This window comes from Dama dama, chromosome 23, assembly GCF_033118175.1.
Source record: "Dama dama isolate Ldn47 chromosome 23, ASM3311817v1, whole genome shotgun sequence".
Classification (NCBI taxonomy): Eukaryota; Metazoa; Chordata; class Mammalia; order Artiodactyla; family Cervidae; genus Dama; species Dama dama.
In genome coordinates this window covers 63,069,807-63,097,178 of record NC_083703.1, presented here as the reverse complement: position 1 = coordinate 63,097,178, position 27,372 = coordinate 63,069,807, and the positions used below count along the sequence as shown (strand labels likewise).

The following is a 27,372-nucleotide window of genomic DNA, read 5'->3' as shown; positions in this document are numbered from 1 at the left end:
CCCTGTGAGGTAGGGGTTATTTGGACCCCCATTTCATAGATGAAGTAATTGAGGCCTAGAGAACTGTAGTGCCAGGACCAAGGTTGATACGGAGCTCACAGTTTCTGAATAGGGTTCAAAACCAGGTCTCCAGAGGTCGAGACCCAGAGCCCCACCTTCCAGCCTTCTTCCCTCGCACCAGGAGTTCTGGGTTCTCTGGCCGGTGTGGAATTCAGGCTTTTCTGTAATCGACTGTGAAGAACAGGGGGTTAATCTCTTCAACTTCTTTCTAATTTCGACATGGGGAGTGTTACCCCTTCCCCAGCCCCTCAACAGCCAGCATAGCGCTTATCCCAGAGGGCGGGGCCTGTCAGCGTTAGCTACCACACCCCACACTAAGCCAGGCCCACAGACCAAAGCTCCGGCCCCACAATGGGAAACCCGCGGCCTCAAATCTCTCCTCCATTAGCCGCCCCCTGCGAAGTCGCTTGCAGCTCGATGTCTACCTCTTAAACTCAAGCCTTGTCCCTGGAGTCCGGCGCTCCGCCATATGCAGCACCACCCCAAAGCCCAAACCCTCGCACCACGACCCATGGTTCTGTCTCTTTTTCTTGTGATCCAACGGCTGCGAGCTACGGCCTCGGCCCTCGACTGCTTCGCCCGGCTGTCTCCTGCTGGTCCCCGGCTGGACCACGAAGCTGCGCCCCGGGGCTCCGCCCACCGCATTTCACTCTCTCATTGCCTTAACTTCGGGTCCCGCCTGGACACCCTTACGTCCCCACGCCCATGACGTTATTGTTCAGTCGCTCAGTTGTGTCCGACTCTTTGTGACCCCATGGACTACAGCACGCTAGGCTTCCCTGTCCATCACCATCTCCTAGATTTTGCTCAAACTCATGTCCATCGAGTCGGTGATACTATCCATCCATGTCACCACCTGTTGTCCCCTTCTCATCCTGCCCTCAATCTTTCCCAGCATCAGGGTCTTTTCTAATGAGCTGGCTTTTCGCATCGGGTGGCCAAAGTGTTGGAGTTTCAGCTTCAGCATCCATACTTCCAATGAATATTCAGGGTTGATTTCCTTTAGGACAAGGTTTGATCTCCTTGCTGTCCAAGGGGCTGTCAAGATTGTCTTCTCCAGCACCACAGTTCGAAAGCATCAGTTCTTCAGTGCTCAGCCTTCTTTATGGTCCAACTCTCACGTCTGTACGTGACTACTGGAAAAACCATAGCTTTGACTATATGGACCTTTGTGGGCAAAGTAATGTAGTCTCACAGTATTCCCTCTGGCTCCTGGAGCCCGCCACAGCCCATTCTAGCTTGCCGGTGACCACGCCCTTCGCTGTTAGCCACACCCCAACACAGCCCCGCCCACCGAGGCTCCACCCCCAGCGGCCTGGGGTAGGGTGGCGGCTCGCCCAGCTGGGCCCCCGCTGCCCTCAGCTCTGGGCGCTGGGTCGGAGCGGGCCGGGCACTGCGGGGGCAGGGCAAGCGCGGCGGCCCGGGGGCTCGGAGGCGAAGATGGCGTCAGGCAGGCGCGCCCCGCGCACCGGGCTGCTGGAACTGCGCGCCGGGGCAGGCTCGGGGGCTGGCGGCGAGAGGTGGCAGCGGGTGCTGCTCAGTCTAGAGGAGGACGCGCTGACCGTGAGCCCCGCCGACGGCGAGCCCGGACCGGAGCCCGGTGCCCAGCGGGAGCCGGAGCCCGCGCAGCTCAACGGCGCCGCCGAACCGGGCGCCGCGTCCCCGCCGCTGCCGGAGGCGCTGCTGCTCCAGCCGCGCCGCGTGACGGTGCGCAAGGCCGACGCCGGCGGGCTGGGTATCAGCATCAAAGGTGGGCGCGGGGGCGCCGAGGGCACGGGTCTTGGTGTCTGTGGGACCGCTAAGGCGCAGGGATCGCGGGGGCTGGAAGTGTATTGAGGACGTGGAGTTGGTGGACTTCTGTCCGGGGTAACGACGTCTGGGAGGACAGAACCGAGGGCACCAGAGCACAAAGGTTGAAGAGAGCTTTGAGGTCTCAGTCAGAAGGCACAGGTGTGGACGGCTTTGGGGGCACACCAAGGACAGGTCGGTGGGGAGTTGTCTGCCGAGGCAAAGAGGTCTGAGACTGATTGCCTCTCAGGAGTTGCATGGGCATCAAGGACAAGAGGGACCCCAGGAAAGCAAAGGGTAGAGAAGGGAGACTGAGGCCTGGGGTGCTGCTAGGGAAAGGAGGAGGAAGTCTTCAAGATACAGCCAAAGTAGAAGGGAAGGAGGGGTAAGGCCTGGAGTAGGAAGCATGGCTGGGATGGCGACTACGTGGAGGTGCCAACTGGACTGGGCTCACAGACAGGGGACCGGAAAGGACCTGGAAATCTGAGGACCTAGCAAGCCTGTTTATGTAGGTGAAGAGTCCTAATTGTCCACCATCACAGGATTGAGATGGGCTTTCAGCCCCCAGTACTGACAGCTTTCTTTAAGGTGCAACCCAGACTGAAGTCCAGAATCACCTGTGTGAACTTGTGTGTTAAGATCCTATGGACTGTAGCTTGGTAGGTTCCTCTGTCGATGGGATTCTCCAGGCAAAGATACTGGGTTGCCATTTCCTCCTGCAGGGATCTTCCCGACCCAGGGATCAAACCCACGTCTCTCATGTCTGCTGCATTGGCAAGCGGGTTCTTTACTGCTAGTGCCACCTGGGAAGCCCTTTCCCATCTCTGGACCTGAGTTTACTCAACTATATAATGAGAGTAATGATAGAATTGGGATGTTTCTATGAAAATAGGTGTCCAAAATACTCGCTCTGCCAACACATAATAGGTGCCTAGATAGTTATTGCTGTTAGATGAGAGGAAAAATAAAGGTCAGGAAAGACTCCCAAAGTGCGTTCACCATTCCTTCCTGAGGGCGTGGGGATGCTGGTTACTTGGCTACCACTGTGTGCCGAGTGCTATGCCCAGTACTCTAGGCTCAGGATCCATTTCATCCTGGCAACAAGTACTAAAAGATAGGACATATAATCTTCATTTAGCAGGTGAGGAGATTGAAACTTGGAAAAGTAAAATGATTTTCCTAGGATCGCACAGTCAGTGAGTGACAGAGCTGGGATTTGAACCTCAATTATCAAGCCACTAAAGAGTGCTCAGAGAAGTCGATTTTTCCCCAGGGAAGGGCAAACTTACATGCAACCAACCAAAGGGATCTGAAAGAGGGGTAATGAGAAAGCCAGGGAGTGGACACCTGTTTTGCTCTCAAACACCAGCGTGGGATAGGGCAACAGATCAATGCAGAAATTGTACACTCTGTGTTAAAGCAGGAAGGAACTTAATGTTCATATAGCATCCCATTTTGCAGATAGACAAACTGAGTCTTGGAGAGGAAGAGGATTTTTCAAGGTCACAGAAAGTTACTCCCTAGCTTCATACTCCCAGGTGGGGGTAAAGGGACTTTTAGGAGGTGTCAGGAGGAATACCAGCTCCATTCAATTCTCCATGTGTGGAGACTGGACTCCTGTTGCTGTGTTGACCTTTCCTTTAGGGTCCAGCCCAGCCCTAGGCATCGAGGAATGGCCATGGATTCAAACTGACCTGAAGTCCCTAGTTTCAGGTGGAAGAGGGCAGATAGATACTGGGTTGGACAAAAAGTTCATTCGGGTTTTCCATATCATCTTTTAGAAAAACTCGAATGAACATTTGGCCAACTCAATATAAATAGAAACTCCTTCCTTTCCTAGGCTTCAAGCTCTCTGCACTGCAGTGAGCAAACTGCTGGGCCTATCTGGGGGTCTAGAGAGGCATTCCAGTCCTACTTCTGCCACCAGTTTGTTGAGTGACCTTGAAATTATGACCTCCTCTCCCTGGGCCACTTGTTCCTCATCTTTGAGGATGGAGCAATAGCGTGGTATCTGAGGGCCTGACTTGCAGCCTACCAGAGGGTTAAGAGTATTGGTTCTGGAGCCAGGAGACCTAGGTTCAGATATTGGCTTTGCCACTAATTAGCTGGGTGACCTTGGGCAAGGGGTTTCTCTCCACACTTCAGCCTTCCCAATAGGAATCTGAGCATGCCTGTGTGATTGGGTGTTGTGAAGATGCAATGAGACAAGATTGAAAGCATTTAGCATGGTGCTTGGCACTTGGTATGTGGAGCTAATGTGAACTGTTATTACTGTTTATTATTTTAAAAGGACATTTCAAGAGCTTAGAAATAAAGCAATATGGTAAAATGCATTAATATTTGATTTTTTTTTTGTCTTTTTGCATCAGAGATTCAATTCAGATAGGCTTTTGAAATCTCTAGACTTTAAAGCCCTGGTTTCTAGCCTGAGACCTAGGTTGTGAAGCTTTTAGCTTTGTGGCCATAGCAGTAACTGACGATCTTTATTCTCGATTAGAAGTTATCAGTGGGTTCCCCCATTATGGGAAACTCACTTAAAATCCAAAATAAGAAGAAGTTATTGAAGCATCTTGTAAGTTCTTCAAACATTGGTGACCACCCAAAGCACTTAACCAAAAGATCCATTATAACATTATAAATTTAGAAAATACCTTTTAGGTATCATTAGTGCCCCAAACTTCTCAGGCTCTTTTCTGAGATTCTCTTTGCACTGCACTGCCGCTTTCCCAGTACTGGGCTGGACACAGTGGGAGACCTTCAGAAATAATTTTGCCTTGTTGTGACTCGCAAGTGTTGGAGTGTCTGCCTCAGTTTCTTCCTCTTTCTGTGCTTGTCCAGGGGGCCGAGAGAACAAGATGCCTATTCTCATCTCCAAGATCTTCAAGGGGCTGGCAGCCGACCAGACGGAGGCCCTCTTCGTGGGGGATGCCATCCTGTCTGTGAATGGGGAGGACCTTTCCTCTGCCACCCATGACGAAGCGGTGCAAGTCCTGAAGAAGACAGGCAAAGAGGTGGTGTTGGAAGGTAAGCACTGGGGACCCCAGGGGTGTTCAGTTCTTCCCTACCACCCTCCAGGCCTCAAGCAGTGGGGTCTGGGAGGTGGGTAGAGTTGAAAACAGAAACAGCTTGGAAACCTGCCTTGAGAAATTGGTGTGGTGGAGATAGAGCTGCTTCAGAGCCAGACAGATCTGGACTTCATTTCCTCTTTCCCACTCCCTAGCTGTTTGACCTTGGATGAGTCACTTCATTTCCCTTAGCCTTAGTTTTCTCATCTGTAGGGCAGGGATATAACTTCTGCCTTGCTGGGTTGTGGGACTAGGATGAAAGGTCCATGGTAGGAACTGCCACTCGATGAGTGACACAAGGGAGGAAACGGGTGGGGACTGGGGAAGGGAAGACTTAGAATCTTGCCTGAGAAACCAGGGGAGCTCTCAACTCTGAATCCTCCTATCACCCAGGGGCCCTAGAACCCTGCAACCCATTCTGCCTTGGGAGGGTACTTGGCCTTTATATAGCAGGACACTGGCTACTTCCAGCTAGGATCCAAGAGGAATATGTTTTGGAGGGGAGGGAAACTTGGTGGCTCCCTGCCACTCTCCCCTCACTGTGTGGTCTTAGATGAGACCTTTGCTTTCTCCCAGCCTCAGTTTCCCTTCACTTGTTATAGTCTCTTGCTGGGGTGGTCCTGCTTCTGCCTTTTGCCATCTCTGTCAGGAGGTTTCTGCTTTGCTCAGCCCTTTCGTCAAATTCTACTCTGTCAATTCCGGAAGCCATGGGGGCCCGAGGAATGTGTCTTTGGCTCCTGGCCCAGAACAGGCACAGGGAGGTGGCGGGGGCTGATGGAGAATGCCATGGCCAGCGAAGCTGCTGCACTGAGCCAGGCCTAGGTCCTGATAGGTTGCCAAAGAGGTCTCCAAGAGGCCACAGAAACCAACAGGCTCTGGATCCCTGGGTGATCTTTGGCATTCTTCTGGCCCTGACCTCGATTCTCTCTCATTTTGTTTTATTTTATTTTTATATTTTATTATTTATTTAAATGTACTGTGTGTCTATTCAAATGCTGCTGTTGCAATTTTAAATATACACTTAAAGCTGACTCTGCAGGATTGATCCCTGAAAGCTTAAGGATATCAATCACATTTTAACAGCAAAGTTAAATAACGAGATCACACATAAAGGAGATGGATATAGGAGACTTTCTTTCCACATGCCTCATCACTTTGATATTTATAGCCAGTAATGCAGTTTGAAATAGTTGAAATTCATCAAAATGTCATATTTCGGTTGACTTGAAAAGCTCTTTTAGTCTCTGCTGTTTGAAAATTTAGTTCATAGATGGTAAAATTTCTACTGTAGAGACGTCTCTAATCCACAGTGAAGTCCCCCTCCCCTCTTCATCTTAGGTAGAGAATGTCTCTTTCTGGGTTCTTAGTGTGGATCATTCTGAAACGGTAGTATCTTTGAGTGTTAGACATTTGAAGCATTTCCTGGTATCGGGGCTAATACCCAAGCCTCTGTCTACCTCATTCACTCTATTCCTTCCTCATTAAAGCCAAGATGCCTTTCCAGAGACCTACTATGTACCCGATGTGCAGAGCATTGGGGTAGAAGTTAAACCGGACCCAGGGCCTGCCTAAAAGAGCCCACTATTGAATGGGGGGACAAAATATGAACACTGTCTAAAAATGGGATGACAGAGGATGAAGTGGTTGGATGGCATCACTGACTTGATGGACATGAGTTTGAGTAAGCTCCGGGAGTTGGTAATGGACAGGAAAGCCTGGTGTGCTGCAGTCCATGGGGTTGCAAAGAGTTGGACATGACTGAGTGATGGAACTGACTCCACACAAGCCATTAAAAAATTAGCATCTACAATCCTGTCTGCTCTGTAATTAATCTGGCCTTGGGCAAGACCCTCTTCTTCTCTGGGCCTCAGTTCTTGTATCTGCTGGGATTAAGCTAGATCAGAGATGTCCAACAGCTTTCATTCTGAGTGTCAGTTTCTTTGGTGGCTCCTGGGAGTTCCATATTTGGAAAGATTGGGAAGTCTTCTCTGAACTCAGCAGCAGAAAGGAGCTGGAATTGATTTGCAATGTTTAGTGCCAACAGAGTAGGGAAGAGATATAGTATACATACCATCCCAGGACGGAGGGTCTCCGGCACTTGTGTTCTCTAAAACTTTTCACTGGGCAAGATCTTTCCTTGGCAAGCCCTGCTGCAGGCTGCTGGGTGGAGCCTGGCCTGCCTCTTGCCCAGCATAGCATTTGGCACATAGTAGGCTGGAGAAGGGGATGGCTACCCACTCCTGTTTTCTTGCCTGGAGAATTCCATGGACAGAGGAGCCTGGCAGGCTATAGTCCATGGGGTTGCAAAGAGTCAGACTAACATTTTCACTTTTTTCTGTTAGTGACTCCTCTCCTGTCCCATCATATTTACGTAGAATTGGTATTATTTCCTGCTTAAATGTTTGGTAGCAGTCTCTAGGGAAGCTACCTTTACATAAAAGTTTATTATTTTTTTTTTGCCACACCTTGCAACATATGAGAGCTTAGTTCCCTGACCAGGGATCAAAGCCAGGCCCCCTGCAGTGGAAGTGCAGAGTCCTAACCACTGGATCGCCAGAGAAGTCATGATTTTAATGTCTTTAGTAAGACAGTTTAGATGCTCTATGTTTTCCTTGATTGTGTTTTGGTAGTTTATGTCTTACAAAGAATTTGTCCATTTCATTTAAGCTGCCAAATTTCTTGGCATAAAGTTGTTTGTAATCTTCGCTTATTTTTCCTCCCTTTTGGATGAAAGCACTCTCCTGCTTTCTCTTTCTCTCCTCCTCCTTTTATACTGCCCTACTCAGCGGTTTCAAGGGGATTCTGTCTCATGGAGCAGATAGCTAAGCAAACCTACCAGATTACAATCTTGGCATGGGTGCTGAGATGGAGTCTGCCCAGAGGTCGGAGGAAGCAGTGGTCTCCTCTCTCTAAGTGGTCAGGAAAGACTTCCTGGAGGAGGGATGCTGGCACCTTATGAACAATAAGCAGAGGTGGGAATGGGGTAGAGAAAGGGCATTCCAGGAATGGAAGTTGTCTGAGCAAAAGGGAAGGGTGAAATGACTTGACTTACTTGGGGGAACTGCCTGGGAAGTAATTCAGCTTTATCTGAGCTTAGGTATGAGGAAGCAGGTGGATAAAGAGGAGGCTATTCAGATTGACAGATCCTGCAGGGCCTTGAGTGCCAGACTAAAGGAATTTGGGGGAAAACAGAGCTGTTTCAAGGGTTTTTCAGCAGGGGCTCACATGGTCAGCTTTGGGCTTTACAGCATCAACTTGGTTTGGACGGAGGCAACAGTAGATGCAGAATGGCAGCAAGGAGGGACTTCCCTGGCAGTCCAGTGGTTAAAAATCCACCTTCCAATGCAGGGGATGTGGGTTCAATCCCTGGTTGGGGAATTAAGATCCCACATGCCCGGAGCAACTAACCTGTGCGCGGCAACTACTGAGCCTGCGTGCTGCAACAACAGAGTCTGTGCCCTGAAATGAAAGATCCCTCGCGATGCGGTGAAGATTCAGTGGGCCCCAACTAAGATCCGAGGCAGCCAAATAAATAAATAAATATTCAAATAAAAAAAGAATGGCAGCAAGGAGGTTGGGGCCATGGTGGTTTGACCTAAGGAGGCTTGGATAAAAGAAGAGTCTCGAGGTTGTGGGGCTTCCCAGCTGGCTCAGCATTAAAGAAACCACCTATGAATGCGGAAGCCTCAGGAGGCTGAGGCTTTGATCCCTGGGTCAGGAAGATCCCCTGGACGAGGGCATGGCAACCCACTCCAGTATTCTTGCCTGGAGAATCCCATGGACAGAGGAGCCTGGCGGGCTGCAGTCCATAGGGTTGCAAAGAGCTGGACATGACTGAGCATGCACACATGCAACTGATGTTGTAGCCTTCTTGTTAGTTTGTTCCCCCCCACCCCCAGGTTTTTCTTACCTGAAATCTGTCTCAGCTGCTCTCCAGTAGCCTTGTAGAAGGAGATAATTCCACCCAAGGCAGCAAAGGGCTGGGGGCGAGAACTGGGTCAAGAATCTTTGAATTGCACGGGTGATCTGAAGAGCCTGGAAGATGTGAGGAAGCTAAGATGCTGGGTTGAGGCTGGTCCTTGAGACTTGGGAGAGTTTGTGGAGAACAGGCAGCTGCCCCAGTCTAGAGCCAGAGCTCCTAGAAGCCTCTCTGGGCCTAGGTTCCTCCCCAGCACCCAATGAGTGATCACATTGTTCAGAACTTCCCTGCCCTCCTCCCACTTCTTAAGGCCACCTCCAAGGAGCCAGGGGCTTCCCTGATAGCTCAGTTGGTAAAGAATCCGCCTGCAATGCAGGAGACCCGGGCTCGATTCCTGGGTTGGGAAGATCCGCTGGAGAAGGGATAGGCTACCCACTCCAGCATTCTTGGGCTTCCCTTGTGGCTCAGCTGGTAAAGAATCAGCCTGCAATGCGGGAGACCTGGGTTCGATCCCTGGGTTGGAAAGATCCCCTGGAGAAAGGAAAGGCTACCCACTCCAGAATTCGGGTCTGGAGAATTCCAGGGGCTACATACCCCATGGGGTCGCAAAGAGTCGGACACGATTGAGTGATTTCCACTTTCACTTTCCAAGGAGCCATGGCCTATCCTTTGGATGTGAACTTGGCAGGGTAGCAGGGCATCTTCCCTGAGGTCTAGGGCTTGGTGGGTACAGAGCTCCCTGAAAACCTCCTAGAAGGAAGGATGTCACTGGCAAACTGCTGTTGCCAGCCAGAACCCTATATCCCTGGCCTAACGGGCTCAGCAACCCCAGCCTGCTTTCTGGACCTTTTCTTCTGTGAGGTCAGGATTTTGCACAAGTGTCTTGAGCCTATTCTCAGCTACAGGGATGTGTTTGTGACCAGAGTCTGGGCCCAAACTGGCAGCCAGTACTTGTCTGTCTGCTTCTTAGAGAGGGCCATTGTGTCCAAGTATCTGGAGCCAGGCCCTTGGAGACTGTGCCTGGGGGAAAAGGGAGGGACCGCCAAATGCCTCCAGTCCCTCCACAGCTCCCCAGCAAGGCTGGCAACTGGGAGCCTTTGATGCATTAAAAGATAATTCTAAAGGGCAAAAATGAATAAAGTCAATTTTAGTACTTTGTACAAAGAAGAGAAGGTTCACCTCACATAAATATCAGGCTTTTAAAAGATATGGCAGAGAATAGTATGTACATAGAAATACAAAGAATAGTAGGATTGCTATAATCCCCATTTTACAGATAAAGTCACCAAGATTTGTTAAAAATAAGTAACTTCCTTCAAGTCATACAACCAATAAATTGGCAGACTCAATTAGGACTAAATTGGAATTCAGACCTAAGGACTTCCCTGGCATTCTGGTAGTTAAGACTCTGTGCTTTCATTGCAAGGGGCAGGGGTTTAGTCCCTGATCAAGGAACTAAGATCCTGCATGCTATGCGGTACAACAACAACAACAACAACAAAGAATTCAAACCTAGGTTTCTCTGATTGCAGAGGCCACTGTTGACCCTGCCTTGGATAATACCCACTTCTCATGGTAGTTGCAAGATTAAGAAATAATGCGTGTTATGTGCTGAGGCCAGTGTGCATAAGTAGGCACTCATTTATGTTTATTTTGTTTGCTATTTAAAAGGATGAGACAGTGCATTTGAAGTTTATGGCACAGTGTCTTCCACACGGTAAGCATTTGATCAATGTCAACCTTTGTCATCATCGTATCAGCAGCAGCAATTTTTGTTTTCTCCAGTAAACGTGAAGGTCTCTGAGGGCAGGAATCATGTGTAGTTTGTCTCAGATCCCCAGGCCTGGCGCCAAGCCTAGATGCTGGTGAGTTTGGGGGAGGTGATCCCTAGGAGGGGACATCTCTGACTCTTTCTGCTTTGCCTTTAACCTCCTCAATTGCAGTTGACTTTCCTAAATGTTTGAAAGGGGGATCCAGGCTCATGCTGGGTTTGACTGACTCCTGAGAGTTTCCATTATGAGTCCTCAGAACTCCACAACCAGGTCCCTGCCAGCCTGTCCTCTGGCAGATGGGTACTGCCAGATATCCTGCCTGAAACTTGGCTCCATATATCACTACTGTCAAAAGTGGGATGTTGTTAACTGATGCAGCTATTCTGAGGTCACCCTGTTCAGTTTAGGTGAGTGTAGCTGTGCCTGAGAGGTGCCTGAGGGACTCTTGTCCTGGGAACAGAGGTGTGAATGGAGCCCTTGTCTGCAAATACCTGTTGTTCTAACCATTGTTCTCAAGAAAACATTAATTTGGCTGCGCACATACATGGCTTAGGGCCATATGATTCCCCACAGACAAAACTTGGCTTAATCCATCTCTGGCCTGTTCCTTGGATCTTTGATTAAAATGCTTGTGGGACTCTGGAGGCAGGTTTTGGCCTTCATTAACAATATGGGTTGGTTGCTGATGGTAGTGGAGGGAATTATAACAGTAATGATAAGAATGTTAATAATAGTGATGGTATGTCTGCTGTTTATTGAGCACCTACAATGTCCTGGATACTGTGCTAAATGCCTTCTGTATGTTATCTCATTGGAGCCTCAAAACCACTGCTAGGATTCAAGGTACGTCATTCATCTCATTGTACAGATAAGAACATTGAAACTTGTAGAGGTGAAGCTACTTGCCCAAAGTCATACAGAGGCAGAGATGGAATTTGAAGTTAGATCTGTCAGATGTCAAAGCCCATGTTCTTAAATGTTTATCCTGCACTGCAAGCCATGTCATCCGTGAGACTCAGTTTATTTAATTTATTCAACTGTTAAATAGAACAGTTTAACAATGCATCAAGTCTCATTGAATTGGTATGATTAAGTGATGATGTGTTAGTGAGATTTGAGCTTTCATGCTTGGTATATAGTAGATGCTCAATAAGTGCTTCTTTCTCCCACTACTAAGATCCTAGTAGGCTTCCTGAGTTGATGAGGCCCTTGTCTTTGAATCCTGGCTAAGATGGTTTGGAATGTGGTATATTTTTGAAAAATAGAATTTAAAAAATGTCAAAAATAATATACACTTAAATTAAAAAATGGAGAAGGAAATGGCAACCCACTCCAGTATTCTTGCCTGGTGGATTCTATGGACAGAAGAGCCTGGCAGGTTACAGTTCATGGGGTCCCAAAGAGTCGGACACGACTAAGTGACTAAACACAAATTAAAAAAACCCAGGAAAGTGCAGAGCGATTATCTTCTCATAGATTAATGTTACCCATGGCTAATATTTCCACACACTTCCAGAGAGAAGTTTCCATATTTGTTTTTATCATTGAGCAAGTTGAGGACCTTTTTCCAACTCAGCTCATGTAGCTCTGTTTCATTCTCTTTAATGGTTGCGCAATATCCCATTATTGGGATTCAGACGTTCATTTACCCAACATATATTGAGCCCCTGTTCTGTGCCAAGACTCAATGTAGGCACTGGGAATAGAGCTGTGAACAGGACTGAGTGATCTGCCAAGGAACTCACTTCTTGCAAGGAACTCACTTTAGCAAGACCATATTCAAGGAATTCATGTTGTTTCTAGCTTCCTGCACTGTAGACAATGGTGTCATGACCCCTTTGTGCACCTGTGAACATTTATCTGAAGAGGATTCCTTTATCTGAAGAGGAAAGGGTACTGCAAGTTCAACATGTTTGTGTGTGATAGATGGTGCCTCTTATACTGCACATATAGGGCTTCCCAAGTGGCACTAGTGGTAAAGAATTCGCCTGCCAATGCAGGAGACATAAGAGATGGGGGTTTGATCCCTGGGTTGGGAAGATCCTCTGGAGGAGGGCGTGGCAACCCACTCCAGTATTCTTGCCTGGAGAATCCCATGGATAGAGGAGCCTAGCAGGCTACAGCCTATAGGGTCTCAAAGAGTTGGACAGACTGTACAAGGGTGTGGAAGGTGAGATTTTATGCCCCAGAGTATTGCCCCAGGCAATCCAGGCAGCTCTGCTGCAGGGCCTGCCAATGACTGGGAACTATTTATAGTCCAGCCTTGCTGGACTAACAGGACCTCAAAGGTCATCCCTTCCCAAGGGATGTCACAACATCCTGAGTGGACAGGTGGGCAGCCTGGACTTGAATCCTCACAATGCCCTACTCAGAGAGCTGGCATATCAGTGCCAATTATATAGGCAGGCAAACTGAGGCTCACAGAGACCTCAGGACTTGCCAAGACCAGAATGCAAGTGACAGGACTTGGATTGAAATCTTTGTCTGGAAAAAAAAAGAAAGAAATCTTTGTCTGTCACCTGTGTTCATCTTATACTGTCATACTAAGAACAGCAGCAGAAATAATAACTGACCACATTACAGTTTGTTGAAGACCTGTTCTAGGCCAGGCAGGGCAAAGTGCTTTACAAGTGTTGGATCTCAGTATGCTAGGAGATAGATATATTTTATTTTCATTTTAAAGATGCAGAAATGGAGGTTTACAGAAGTCAAGCCACTTATTCAAAGTCACAGAACAGGGAAGTTAAACACAAGCCTGCGTCACTTGAGAGCCCAATTCAATGTCTCTAGCCTGTGAAGCCTCAGGATTGTCAATATTTGTTTATTTAATGTATTTCTTATTTATTGATTACCTGGATATGTCAGGTACTATTCTAGATGCTGGGGATATCCTAATAAATAAAGAAAACAGGCCCCTGTCCTCGTGGAACCTACATTTTGTATGGGGGAGAGCGGCGTTGACAGTGAGCAAGTGGATAGATCATGTAATTTCAGGCAGGGGCAAGTAAGTGATCACCCACTGAACAGACAAGGAACAATCTGAGCTTAGAGGACATGCTTGAGCCAAGACTCAAAACCAAGACATTCAGTCATACACCTTTATTGAGCACCAGGATACGCACTGGGTGTGCTGTGTTGAGCCAGATGGATTTATCCGCTTCTCTCTGCAACACATAGGTTCCCTTCCAATTGTCATGGGCCAGGCAAAGGGTCCTGCCTCTCTTCCTTGTGTTTCTTTACTTTTTTTTTTTTTTTGGCATGTCATGTGTCTTGCAGGATCTCAGTTCCCCGACCAGGGATTGAACCTGGGCCACAGAAGTGAAAGCCCAGAATCCTATCTACTAGGCTACCAGGGAACTAACTCCCAGTTCCTTGTGTTTCTTGTGGAATCTATTCCTGGCTCCTTGGGGTTAGTGCTGGCTTCTCTCCTTGGCAGAGTTGGGAATCGGGGCCTCTGGAAAGGGCAGGGTGTCCTGTATGTGTCTGTTTCTGCTTCCCTGAGGAGGATGGGCCCAAGTATCACTATTTACCAGGTTCCTGGGCCAGAGGTTTGGCTGGAGAGGGTGTGGACACCAACTGGGTCTATACTTGGAGGCTCAAAGAATCCTTGCCACAGGGCCACGTTCTTGCTCTCAGATCTCTAGGCCACTGCCTTTGGGCAGCCCCGCCCTGCTTGGGAGGGTGACTCAGAAATCAGAGGCAGGGAGGAGACCTCGGAGCTGGGCTATTTACGGCCACACTCTGGGGCCTTCGGGACCCCACCCCCACCCTGGGACAGGCCGGTTGGTTTGTGAAATGCCAGCCCTGTTTCAGACATCAGCTGCTGTGCTGTCCATTTATAGTGTGTTCCTGTGGGCAAGGAGAAGTAGGACCCACTTCCAGGATGGCCTGAGCGAGCAAGGCTTCTAGCAGTTTCTCTGGTTTCAAAACTGACAAACGTCCATTTGCTGAGCACATAGCGTCAGAGATCCCTGCTGAATTCTAGGGATACAGAGACCAGTCAGTCAAGGTCCCTGCCCTCCCAGTGCTCTCAGCCTGGAAAAGGACACAGATTCCCACATGGACATATAGGGAAGTGGGGTCTAGGGACCTGCAGAGGTGGTGGGTGTGCAGGATCTAGTGGGCATCTGGGAAGGTTTTCTTGAGGGGCAATGTCTGGGCTGAGCTGGGACCTCCTGGGCTGTGGCAACTTCTCCTTGTTGAATAAACCTTTTCTGTCCTGGCATTCACTTCTCCATTCACAGAACACTGACTCTTGAATTCGAATCAAACGCCATTTGTGTCTTCTTTGTGTGTGTGTGTGTGTGTGTGTGTGTGTGTGTGTTGCTCGGTTGGTTCTGATTCTTTGTGACCCCATGGACTGTAGCCTGCCAGACTCCTCAGTCCATGGAATTCTCCAGACAAGAATACTGGAGTGGGTTGCCATTCCCTCCTCCAGGGAATCTTCCCGACCCAGGGATCGGACCCAGGTCTCCTATAGGCAGATTGTTTAGCATCTGAGCCAGCAGGGAAGCCCCTTCTGTTCTCTAGGAGCTCCCAGTTTGGTGAGAGAGAAAACCCCAACACACAGAAGCACAGCAGAGTTCTAAGGAGTGTGGGCAGAACCTGTGTCAAGTGTTTTACATCATCTCATTAAATTAAATTAAATTAATGAGTATACGTTGTTATTCAGATTGAGGGCCAGGGAGGTGAATTACCTTATTCAGGGGCTTCCCTGGTGGCTCAGTGGTAAAGAATCCACCTGCTAATGCAGGAGATGTGGGTTCAGTCCCTGGGTTGGGAAGATCCCCTGGAGGAGGAAATGGCAATCCACTCCAGTATTCTTGCCTGGGAGATCCCATGGACAGAGGAGCCTGGTGGGCTACAGTCCATGGGGCCGCAGAAGAATCGGACTCGACTTAACGACTAAACAACAGCAACAGCAATGGCCACACAGCTAGACAGAGCTGGAATTCAAGTCTGAGAGTACCTGTCCCCTAACCATGTACTAAGGTCATTCTGTGCAGGGGACACTGAATTTTCAAAGGTGTTTGGAAGCTCCTACACCATCTGAGAGCTCTGAGCAGGTCAGGATGATTGGATTAGAGGGCTAGATGTGGCTGCAGGTGAAGCCAGCAAGGTAGGCAGGGCCCAGGTCCTGGAAAACCTTGACGTTGGATGAAGAGTGCAGAGAGCCAGAGCATGGCTTTAAGCAGGGGAGGAGCATAGCTAAATATAGTAGGGAGATATATCAGTTGCACCCTGAGTGGGGGTGGGGGATGGGTGTGTGCTGTATTAGTTAGGATGCTTTTGTCTGCAAGTAACAGGAACCCCATTCAAACAGGTTTAAACATCGAAGAAAATAGGTTTTCTTCCAGAATACCTAAAGTCAGCATGGCTCCAGGGTAGATTAACTCAATTTAAGGCCTCACATTCCTCAATGTGTGGACCCCAATTCTGTGGTCAAAGTGACTATCATTGCTTTAGAACAAACTTCCTGCTTTCCAGCAACTTCTAAAGGCTAGAGGAGAGGAAGGGAAGGGAGTATATTTTCCTTCACAGCTCATTGGACAGAATTGTATTATCTGCCCCTTTCTAGGCCAATCACAAGTAAGAAGGATGGAATGATCATGATTAGCTTTAACCAATTAAGATTTTCCCTCTGGGCTGGGGAGAAGCCCAGCCTTTAGAGCTCAGGGTTCTGTTAGCAAGGAGAAAAAAAAGGTAGATTTTTTTTTTAAATGGTTTAACTGAAGAGAGGCTATGATGTGTTCCACCTCTATTGCCCCTTGAGACATAGTCCTGGGGTAAGTTATTGCTGTAATGGTGAGGATGAGTCATTTTTAGCCTTAGTTCCCAGTCTTTAGACCTAGGCTTGGTTCTTTCAAAAAAAACTCTGCTCTTGTTTTCAACATAACTTCTTCTCCAACACTGTCCCTCTCACTTTCACCCTTGTTTACCTTGGATCCTATCTGAGCAGTCTCTTGTGACAGAAATAACTTCTTATCTGGTTCTTCCAGGGAGCTGGGCCAAGAACTTCTCCCTACTTCCTGGTCTGTCCACTCACAGCCAGAGCATACCGACTGGGCTTTGAATGCAGGCATCAGATGGCCAACAGACTAGATGGCCGTGGAGGTAGAGGTGTCTGAGAAGAGGACAGCCCACGGCTAGTGGGCATAGGCATTCTTCAGTAGGGCAGCTGAGGGGACAGCCTGACTGGGAGAAGAGAGACCAGTGCTTGGGCAAGACATTAAAAAAAAATTATTTATTTATTTGGCTGCACCAGGTCTTACTTGCAGCATGTGGGAGCTAGTACCCTGACCAGGATCAAACCCAGGCCCCCTGCATTGGAAGTGCTGAGTCTTAGCCACTGGACCACTAGGGAAGTCCCTGGGGCAAGACTTTCAACCACCTTGACATATACACTGTCCTCCTAGTAGCTCATTTCAGAGACAAGGAGACTGCTGCTCATCAGAATTGGAGACAGTCCAGATGCTGGGTCGGATGTGGTGGACACCTTGGTTGCCTGCCTTTCGACCATTTCCCCTTCTTTTATGCTACCAGAGCCTGATTTAATTGGGTGGGAATATGCTCAGCCCCAGGGATTCCTTGGTGACTCAGACAGTAAAGAATCTGTCTGCAGTGTGGGAGACATGGGTTCGATCCCTGGCTTGTGAAGATCCTCTGGAGAAGGGAACAGCTATGCACTCCAGTATTCTGGCCTGGAGAATTCTGTGGACAGAGGAGCCTGGCAGGCTACAGTCCATGGGGCTGCAAAGAGTCGAACATAATTGAGTGACTTTCACTTTAATGTTCAGTCAGCCCCAGAGGCTGACTTGTGATTGGTCTAAATCAATCATGACTACTCTCTCTTACTAATGATTGTGCTAGAAGTTGGCATGCAGTTGGGCCAGTCCAGTTGGGCCAATGAAATATAAGGTTTCATGGAAGTATTTACCTCTCTGTTAAGAGGGAGGTATGAGTTGACAGTCCTTTTGCTGCCTATCTCCTTCCTTCCTGGTTTTGTCATGTGAGGAATCATCGGCTTGGCTCTGTTGCAGCCATCCTGTGGTCATGAGGGGAAGGCCAGGAGAATGGTAGGGATGCCTGTCTGGGATCCAATGTCATTGAGTCACTGAACCAACCCTGAAATTGCTTTCCTCTAGACTTCTTGTCACATGAAATCATAAATATTTTTCTTGCTTAAGCCACTAGTATCATATATTCTATTATTTGTAGCCAAACCCAACTAATTGATAGAGTAAGAGGGACCAAAATATTTTATTATCAATCAGCTTTAATGGCTTGATAATGGCCAGCATGGACTTACCAGGTGGCTCAGAGGTAAGGAATCCACCTGCCGGTGCAGGAGACGTAGGTTGGGTCCCTGAGTTGGAAGGATTCCCTGGAGAAGGAAATGGCAACCCACTCCAGGATTCTTGCCTGGGAAATACCATGGACAGAGGAGCCTGGTGGGCTACAGTCCATGGGGTCGCAAAGAGTCAGACTGAAGGACTAAGTACAGGCACGAATATAATAGAAGCTCTTTGCTTTCTTAGGTAGCAGTTCAAGTCTGATGTGGCATCTCCAAAGTCTCAGCATCCATTTACTTTTGTTTTATTGGTCAGCCTTTGGGAGTGTGGCTCATGTTCTCCTGGTCAAGATGGTGCTCCACCAGTCTGTGTTTCAGCCAGCTCAACCGTGTCAGGGGAAAAGGCAGGGAAAGGAAGGGTGTGCCCCTTTTTTTAATTGGCAGAACTTGGTAGCTGAACACATCTCTTTTGTTCTCATCCTATTGGCCAGACTTGGTCACATGGGCCTTTGTAGCTGCAAGGGAACCTGGAAACTGAAGTCTTAAGTTGGAGGGTTATCACTATTTTGGAGGAAAATTGGCAGCTTCCACCACAGGACTATCTCATGCAGCCCCTCCTTTTAGCAGATGAGAAGACTGAAGAGAGAGAGGCAAACAGTGGCAGAGGGACTTCCCTGGTGGTCCAGTGGCTAAGACTCTGAGCTCCCAGTGCAGGGGGCCCAGGTTCGGTCCCTGGTCAGGGAGCTAGATCCCACATGCTACAACAAAGACCCAGAGAAGCCAAAAAAAAGCAGTGCTATCTCCTGATTCCTGTCCTGGCGCTTGCTCACTGCCTTGTTGCAGTTGTTGCCCATTCTCTTCAAGCAGCCATTTTGAAACTCTAAACACTTAAACTTACGGGGTTAGAACTTAGTCATGTGGCCATACCTAGCTGCAAAGGAGGCTGTGAAATGTAGTCCCCCAGGTGATCATGGGTCTATGAATAAGAAAGGTGAAAGAATGAATGTTGCCCTGCATCCAGACTTTTCTTCCATGCAGCCCTGTCAAAAACTTTAGCCTAGTGGAGGATAGTGATGTGAAAGTGTGTGTGTTAGTTGTTTAGTTGTATCTAACTCTTTGTGACCCCATGGACTGTAGCCCGTCAGACTCCTCTGTCCATGGAATTCTCCAGGCAAGAATACTGGAGTTGAAAACAAACAAACAAACAAAACAAATAAACAAAGAATACTGGAGTTGATAGTCATTCCCTTCTTCAGAAGATCTTCCTGTCCCAGGGATCCAACCTGGGTCTCCTGCATTGCAGGCAGATTCTTTATCATCTGAGCCACCAGGGAAGGGAAGTGGACATAAACTAAAATTTAATGAATTAGTGACAATTGTTACATGTGCTACATGGGAGCCCACGTCATGGTGGTAACTGCTGACCTCTCCCCTAACCAGTCAAGTACATGAAAGAGGTCTCACCATATTTCAAGAACTCTGCCAGCGGGACCTCGGTTGGCTGGGACTCGCCTCCTGCCTCACCCCTTCAGCGGCAGCCTTCCTCCCCTGGCCCCCTACCCCGGGACCTCCGTGATGCCAAACACATGTCCTTGAAGATGGCATATGTCTCAAGGAGGTGCACCCCTACAGACCCAGAGACCAGGTAAGCCTAGCATAGGGGGCGACTCAGACAGACATGCCCTCATGTTAGGTGGTGGGGCCAAAGGAAAGATCCCTTGTGTTGCAAGTGACAAGCACAATGCCCAAATGTAGTAGGTGCTTAAGAAATGTTTGTTGAATGGATACAAGAGTGACGTTATGGGGATGATGCTGTGCTTTTCCTCTCTCTTCTTCCTCTGGGTAGTTCACATCTGAGGAGGAACTTGGTCTGCTGAGGAGCCCTGGATTCCAGTCTTGGTTCTCCTTGAACTAGGCCTTTTTCCTCACTAACCTTTAGATTCTCCCTTATGAAATAAGGATATCAGACTCAGTGATCCCCTCAAGTCTCTTCCAACTCTGCCGAGGTTCCAAGATACCTGGTAACTTTCACTCAGGGCCATGGAAGGTTATCATCCCTCACATCTGAGCAGCCCTTAACATTGACGATAAGATAGATACTAGCCAACATTACTGAGTGCTTATCATGCACAATTGAATTTAACTCTCACAGCAACCCTGTGAGCAAAGTCCTATTGTTTTACCCCGCTATTATAGATGAGGACAGAGGGAGGAAGTAACCTGCCCAAGATCACACAGCCAGGAAGGGAATGGAGCTCGCCTCATTCCAGGTAGCCCTCTCAGCTTCAGAAGCTCCCTGAGTGATGACAGTGGTGAATGCAGTCCATGTTGATCAAATGAGGTGTGCAGTATAGGGGTGGGGGTAAAAGGCCTGTGCTCTGGGTACTAATTAAAGCTGAGGTTTAATGCCCAGTCAATGCCCAAATTGGCCAGGGGGGTCTGATTAATGTTTAGCATTCAGACCTCCTGTCCCTGCTTGATGCCCTAGCCCCAGCCTCCTCCATGAAGCAAGAACTAGTGATTCACAGGTTACTTACAGGTGCTCCACTAAGGGGCATTTTGTGTTGGGTGAAGGTGAGGTGGTATCAGTCCTTCCTGCGACTCATAGAACTTTAGGTTAGTTGTGGTTCCCAGCCTGATCCCAGACATCACCTGAAGCATGTGTGTACCTGTATTTCTATGTATGTGTACGTGTGGATGGCATGTAAATGCAAGTGTTTGTGTGTATATGTGAGCATTTGCATGGGCAGGGATGTAGATTTGTGCATGTGTGTTTGTGTGTATTTGTGTTAATATCCATATGTGTATATGCATTTATGTACATGTGCTTGACCTGTGCACACATGTGTAACTTGAATATAACTGGGGTTCCATGTCAGCACAATATCCCAGTCAAAGGAACACCATTCGGTAACCAAAGCATAATGAAAAATGTTTTGAACTTTTACTTGGTGTTAAGACTACATTGGTCTGCAAGCATCAGAAACCCCAACTTGCACAATGGCTTAATAAATGAGGAGTTAAAAAAAAAAAATGAGGAGTTAATTTTCCACATGTTTAAAAAGAAGTCCAAGACTTCCCTGGTGGCACCATGGATAAGAATACGTCTGCCAAAGCCGGAGACGTGGGGACCTGGGTTCCATCCCTGGTCCAGGAGAATTCCACATGCTGTGGAGCAACTAAGCCTGTGTACTGCAACTAGTGAGTACAGGTGCTGCAACCACTGAAGCCCATGTGCCTCGAGCCTGTGCTCCGCAACAAGAAGCACCGCCATGAGAAACCTGAGCACCACAACGAAGAGTCGCGCCTGCCTGCCACAATTAAGAGAGAAAACCAGTGCAAAGTCATGAAGACCCAGTACAGCCAAAAATACATACATACATACATAAAAAAGAAACCCAGCAGTCAGCTCTTTAGGCTGCTATTGATGGCCAAGAATACCCTCAAGGCATCAGGCTTCCAGCTTCTTCTTCTGCCATCTTTTACAATTTGTATTAAAAAAATTTTTCTTGGCTGCACCATGAAGCTTATGGTATCCTAGTTCCCAGACCAGGCATTGAACCCAGCCTCTTGGCAGTGAAAGCATGGAGTCCTGATGGCTGGTCTGGCAGGGAATTCCCCTCCTGATGTTTTTAGTATGGATTTTCTTCTTCTTGGAAATAGCCTGGTGGCTGCACCTCTAAGCATGTGTCCATATTCTAGACAGGAAGAAGGCAAAAGACAAAGGAATTTTTCCCCTGGTATTTTGTTCTATTGCTGCATAAACAGCCAGCCTAAAATTTAGTGCCTTAGAAGATAGCAGTTTGATATTTTTCACAATTCTGTAATCTGGGCTGGCTTAGCCAGGTAGTTCTTCTGTTCCTTGTGCCATCTGCAGGGGCTTCAAATCCAAGATAGCTGCTTCACCTATGTGCCTGCTTCCTCAGCAGGGGTGGTTGGAACAGCTGGCGGCTGGCTAAGCATTCCTCTTTTTTGTAGGGCCTTTCCACGTGGCTAGATTGTTTTCCCTCTCAGCGTAGGTGACCTTGGGGTAGTTGGATTTCGTGACGGCTTAGGAATGCCAAAATGGCACTTCTGCCACATTTTGTTTGTAAAACCAAGTCAGAAGGTCAAGGAGAGGAGAAATTAAGCTTCACCTCTTGGTGAGGGAGGTACACTGTGCATAAAGGGAGAGATGAATTTGGTAGAGGCTGTCTTTGGAAACTAACTGCCACAGTTAGGAATGCTTCAGGTGGGAAGGGACACCATCCCCCAAAACTTCCCTTTCTATCTCATCAGTCAGAATTGAGTCGATGGCCAGTACTAGCTGCAGGGGAGATCTGTAGTGGAGGAAGGCAGAGGTGAAGGCATTGGAATGGATATGTGTGAGCCATTCTCCAGTTTCTGCCCCACTGCACTGGTTACGGAAATGCCAAAGGGGAGTGGATCTTTAAAGCCCCACAGGACATTTGAAGGTCCTCTCCCGGCCACTGTCTCCTCATGGACCTCCTTGAGACCTTCCCCTTACACTTGTCTGTGTGGCTTTTTGTCTCTCCACCCTTCCCCTTTGCCATTCCCTGGCCTTTTTCTTTTCTTTTTTATCCATACAGTGCGCTTTGTAGCGGGGCTTCCCTGGTGGCTCAGTGGTAAAGAATCCACCTGCCGACACAGGAGACGCAGCTTCTATCTCTGGGTTGGGAAGATCCCCTGGAGTAGGAAATGGCAACCCGCTCCAGTATTCTTGCCTGGAAAATTCCATGGACAGAGGAGCCTGGCTGGCTACAGTCCATAGGGTCTCAGAGTCAGACATGACGGAGCGACTAACACTACTACCACTACATGTTTGAGTGTGTGTATTTGTGTGTCTATGCCTGTATGTATATGTGTGTTGGAGAGAGAGATATAGTCTCTTATCCCAAGATAAGATAAATAAGATAGATAAACCCCATGAGGCCCAACTGGCCGGAGCCTTGCAGTGAGCATCCCTCCTGATTCTCTCATGGACATCCCCTGCGCTTTCCTCTGGTTTGTGGCAGATGGGGGTCCCTTGGCTCAGGTTTCAGGGTTGGGCACCTGTCTAGTCGACGGGCCTCCCCTCTACCTCACTTGTGCCTGCAGGTATCTGGAGATCTGCTCTGCTGATGGCCGGGACACCCTCTTCCTGAGGGCCAAGGATGAGGCTAGCGCCAAGTCCTGGGCAGCTGCCATCCAAGCCCAGGTCAACACTCTAACGCCCTGGGTCAAGGATGAGCTGCAGGCGCTGCTGTCGGCCACCAGCACAGCCGGGAGTCAGGACGTCAAGCGGATCGGCTGGCTGACTGAGCAGGTGCCTGCCGGGCCCGGGGGCCCCTCCTCCCCTCTCTTCCTCTCTCCCAATCCTGTTTCCCCTCACTGCCTCACCCCGCCCTGGCCCTCTCACCTCTCTTCACCCCTCCCCATCCCGCCTCACTGCTGCCTTGCCTCCTGCAGCTGCCCAGCGGGGGCACGGCACCCACTTTGGCCCTGCTGACCGAAAAGGAGCTGCTCCTCTACAGCTGTCTCCCCCAGACCCGTGAGGCCTTGAGCCGGCCGGCGCGTACTGCCCCCCTTATCACCACCAGGTATCTGCGGGTAGGGCAGGACTGTGCGTCCCACCCAGAGCTTGCGGGGGGGCGGGGGGGTGATGCTCTAGATGGGCCTCAGAAGCTGGGGACTCCAGCCCCATTCTACCCTGAGTTATTCTCCAGGTGGCCTGAAGTGTCTCTGCCCAGTCTGGGCCTTGGTTTCCTCATCTGTAAAATGGGGACTTGGAACAGAAGGATATGAGGTCCTATCAGTCACTCACTCATTGACACCTGCTCTGTCCAACCTGGTACTGCCTGGTTCAGATGAAAGACAGTCCCCAGAGGTCTCTGTCCTCAGGGAGTACCCAGCCTGGTGAGGAGACTGGCCTGGGAACAGCCTTTACAATGCAGAGTGTAGGAACCACTTAACTCTACCTGGCCTGCAGGTGAGGGTGGGGAAAAGCTTCAGGTAGAAGATGACATTTGAGCTGGACTTTGGCAGATGGGTAGAAATTTGCTATTTAAGGAAGGGTGGAAAAGCATCTTACACAGAGGGAACAATATAGTCAAAGGGACAGAAGCATGAAGAGCTCTCACAGGTTCATGGAGCTCTCTGAGTGTGCTGTAACCAGGGTGTAGACTCTGTCTGGGAAGGGGAGAGAAATAAGGCAGGGAGTTGGCAGGCCCTGATCTTGCAGAGCTTCTGTTGCCTGGATAAGGACTGTTAGCTTTATCTGAAGAGCTGTGGCAGACAGAGTGAGAAGAGTTTTAACCTGAGAGTAAAGTGTCTCATTGGGTCCTGTTTTAAAAAGGATCTGTGTGGCTGCCATGCAGAAAATATACTGGAGGAGGGGGATGGGAGCAGTTATGCTGGAGAGACAGTGGAGGTGGGTAGAGGCAGCAGATGGAGAAGAAAGGCCGCATTTGCATTGGAAAACACATGGTGGTAAAATTAACCAGGCTTCATACTTGCCAGATGGGGAGGGTGAGGGAGGTGTCCTGATGAATGGATGAACGGGAGTTTTGGAGCTGGTGTCTGGGTGGGCAGTAGGAGTGGGGGTGGGAGTGCAAAGAGAGGAGGTTGGATCAAGATGTTGAGTCCAAAGTGTCGGTGGTGGGGGTGGGTAGGTAGGGAGCTTGGGTAGGAAACTTGGGAACCTGTGAGTCTGTTGCTTAGGATTGCCAAGTAGGAGACTGAAACAGCTCTGAGGGGGAACTGAAGCTACAAGAGAAAGCATGTGGAGTGAGGACCAAAGAGGGCGAAGGTATAGAACCCTGGGGTCTGCTGCCCAGAAAGGGGCAGTGAACTGCCCAAGATTACACAGAAAGTGGGAGTCAAGCTGAGAGGCATGGGCCCTTGTTGCTCATGTCTCCTCACTCCAGGCTGCGTTCCAGCACACGTGTCAGGAGCCTGCTGCCTACTAGGGATGAGCAGGTCATGAAGGTTCTACCTAATCAAGTGATTCATTAATTCAGGTCACAAATGTTTACTAAGCACCTACTTTGTGCCAGGCATTGTTTTAGTTGCTGGGACTATAGCGGTGAACAAGCTAGACAAACATTTGTACCCTAGATGATATTCTAGAGAAAAAGGCAATCAAAGGCCAACTGAAACAGTAAAAAGTAAGTATAATTTCTGGTACCATAAAGAAAAGTGTGGCTAGTGAGTGATAGGGGAGAGTGCTATTTTATTTTTATTTTTTGACTGTGTGGCATGTGGGATCTTAGTTCCCTAACCAGGAATCAAACCTGGGCCCCCTGAGGTGGAAGCACAGAGTCTTAACCACTGGACTGCGAGGGAAGTCCTGAGGGGTCATTTTAGGCAGAAAAGTCAGGGAAGGCTTTTCAGAGGAGCTGGCATTTGAGCGAAGGTCTGAAGGAGGTAAGGGAGAGAGCAATGCAGATAATCAGGGAAAAGTGTGCTGGGCAGAGGGAACAGCAGAGGGGCTGAGGCAGGAGTGTGCTTGGCGTGTTTGAAGACGCTAGAGTGGCTGGAGCTGAGGGGCCCAGGAGGAGGGTGGCAGGAGATGGTTTCCTGTGACTCCATCAGTGACTGTCTGGACGTCCTTTCCCCCCATTGGGTGGAAAAGAAGTCACAGGGTCCCTTCCCAGGTCACTGTCCCCTTGGCCCGGAACTACTTCCCCGCTGCCTGAGGCCTCATGCTTAGCCCTCTGCCCCCTGCCCCCAGGCTGGTGCACTCAGGCCCCTCCAAGGGCTTGGTGCCCTACGATGCAGAGCTCTCTTTTGCCCTGCGCACGGGCACGCGCCACGGTGTGGACACTCACCTGTTCAGCGTGGAGTCACCGCAGGAGCTGGCTGCCTGGACCCGCCAGCTGGTGGATGGCTGTCACCGGGCCGCTGAGGGTGTGCAGGAGGTGTCGACAGGTGGGCTGGGTGGATCTGGGAGTGCCTTTCTGGAAGTGAGCCGCTTGTCCCCAGGGGCATTCAAGTTTCCTTCTTTAGGATGCTTCAGGAGGGGGATCAAGAGTGGGATTTGGGGTCTCCGAGGGCCCTCTGTTTTGGATGTGCAGGTGTCCTGGAAGGTAGTGAGACTCGTTTCCCAGGGGTTTTCTTGTCCTGGTTTTGTGACTCCGCTGGTGAGGATATGAGAGGTGGCACTTGGGGTAGGGTTGCCAGAAAAAGTACAGGACACTCACTTGGATTTGAATTTCAGGTAAACAGCAAATAATTTTTTAGTTAAAGGAGGTCCAAATTACCCATTGCCTATCTGAAATTCACATTTAACTGGGCAAGAAGTCTGTAGGCATCTAAGGTCTCCAAAGGCCAGGCTTGGTGGGTCTACCTTCACAGGGAGTGGGCCTCCTGTCCAAGGCAGGGTTGAAGATCCCCCTTTCCTCCTTTGGTGCTGCTGGCTGTGGGTCTGGAAGTGGGGTATAGGTTTTCTGCCCACACATCCTTCTGTGTTTTAGAATGTGGGTGACTCTACAGGGTGGGTGTACAAATGGCATGACAGACAGTGAGCTTCCCACCCCCGGTGGCATTCAAGCCCCACTTTTGGAGCTGCCAGTGGGGACTGGAGGGAGGGCTTGCGGTCTCTGAGATGCCGCTGTGCCCGTGCCCACGCCCTCCCCGCAGCTTGCACGTGGAATGGCCGTGCCTGCAGTCTCTCCGTGCACATCGACAATGGCTTCACACTGTGGGCGGCGGAGCCAGGTGCGGCCCGAGCCGTGCTGCTGCGTCAGCCCTTTGAGAAGCTGCAGATGTCCTCGGATGATGGTGCCAGTCTCCTATTCCTGGACTTCGGGGGCGCTGAAGGCGAGATTGTGAGTGGAGGGGGTCGAGGGGTGATGCTCTCCTGGAGGCCAGGCTGGGTGGGCTCCTGACCCTTCTCTCTGTTCACCCCGTAGCAGCTGGACCTGCATTCGTGCCCCAAAACCATGGTGTTCATCATTCACTCCTTCCTCTCGGCCAAGGTCACCCGTCTGGGGCTCTTAGCCTAGAGATGGTCAGATGCATTAGCCCTGAAGGGGAAGAGTCCACCGCATGGCCTGACCTGGCCCTCCGCTGATTGCCTGCTTGCTGCTGGGCTGAGGGAAGGGAGAGGAGAAGAGCAAGAAGGCAGAGACCCAGCTCAGGACACAGCGGATCCCACCAGTGATAGGGGAGCGTCCCTGCAGCTCCCCCTACCCCGACCAGTGCCTTTTGTGGAGAGATATTTTGTGTACACAGAAGCCATTCCGAGCCCAGTATGTGCCCCTGTGGGGATCCTGACCCCAACTAACAACCCCTGGGCCTCCTAGAGGCCCCTAAACTGTCCCCAAAGGCTCCACCTGAAGCTGGAGCTACCTGGGGCCCACAACAAGACACAGAGAAGCCTTTCATTCATTTCTCCCCTCAGCTCCACCACCTTGGGGCATCAGGTTGTTCTCTTCAGCCTCTCTCTCCTCCTTACTCTTGGATAAATAAACAGCCTGTGAGCACATAGGCAGCCTG

The 27,372-nt window shown here is 49.5% G+C and overlaps 1 protein-coding gene across 1 annotated transcript; it reads left to right on the top strand.

The window, feature by feature from the left end:
- Positions 1–1,395: 1,395 nt before the first annotated feature.
- On the top strand, positions 1,396–27,372 carry SNTA1 (syntrophin alpha 1). The gene is made up of 8 exons (XM_061127081.1): positions 1,396–1,810; positions 4,687–4,872; positions 19,336–19,540; positions 22,993–23,200; positions 23,344–23,474; positions 25,607–25,803; positions 26,515–26,702; positions 26,787–27,372. Exons 1-8 carry the CDS (start codon positions 1,501–1,503, stop codon positions 26,877–26,879), a joined length of 1,518 nt encoding a protein of 505 aa, XP_060983064.1. The 5' UTR covers positions 1,396–1,500; the 3' UTR covers positions 26,880–27,372.

What these genes read in the sequence shown, in the direction of transcription:
- SNTA1 (XM_061127081.1), top strand. Translation starts at nt 1,501, where the DNA reads ATGGCGTCAGGCAGGCGCGCCCCGCGCACCGGGCTGCTGGAACTGCGC. An exon ending in CAAAGAGGTGGTGTTGGAAG is followed by an intron (nt 4,873 to 19,335) that starts GTAAGCACTGGG and finishes TCCCCTAACCAG; the next exon opens with TCAAGTACATGAAAGAGGTC. An exon ending in GCCCCCCTTATCACCACCAG is followed by an intron (nt 23,475 to 25,606) that starts GTATCTGCGGGT and finishes CCCTGCCCCCAG; the next exon opens with GCTGGTGCACTCAGGCCCCT.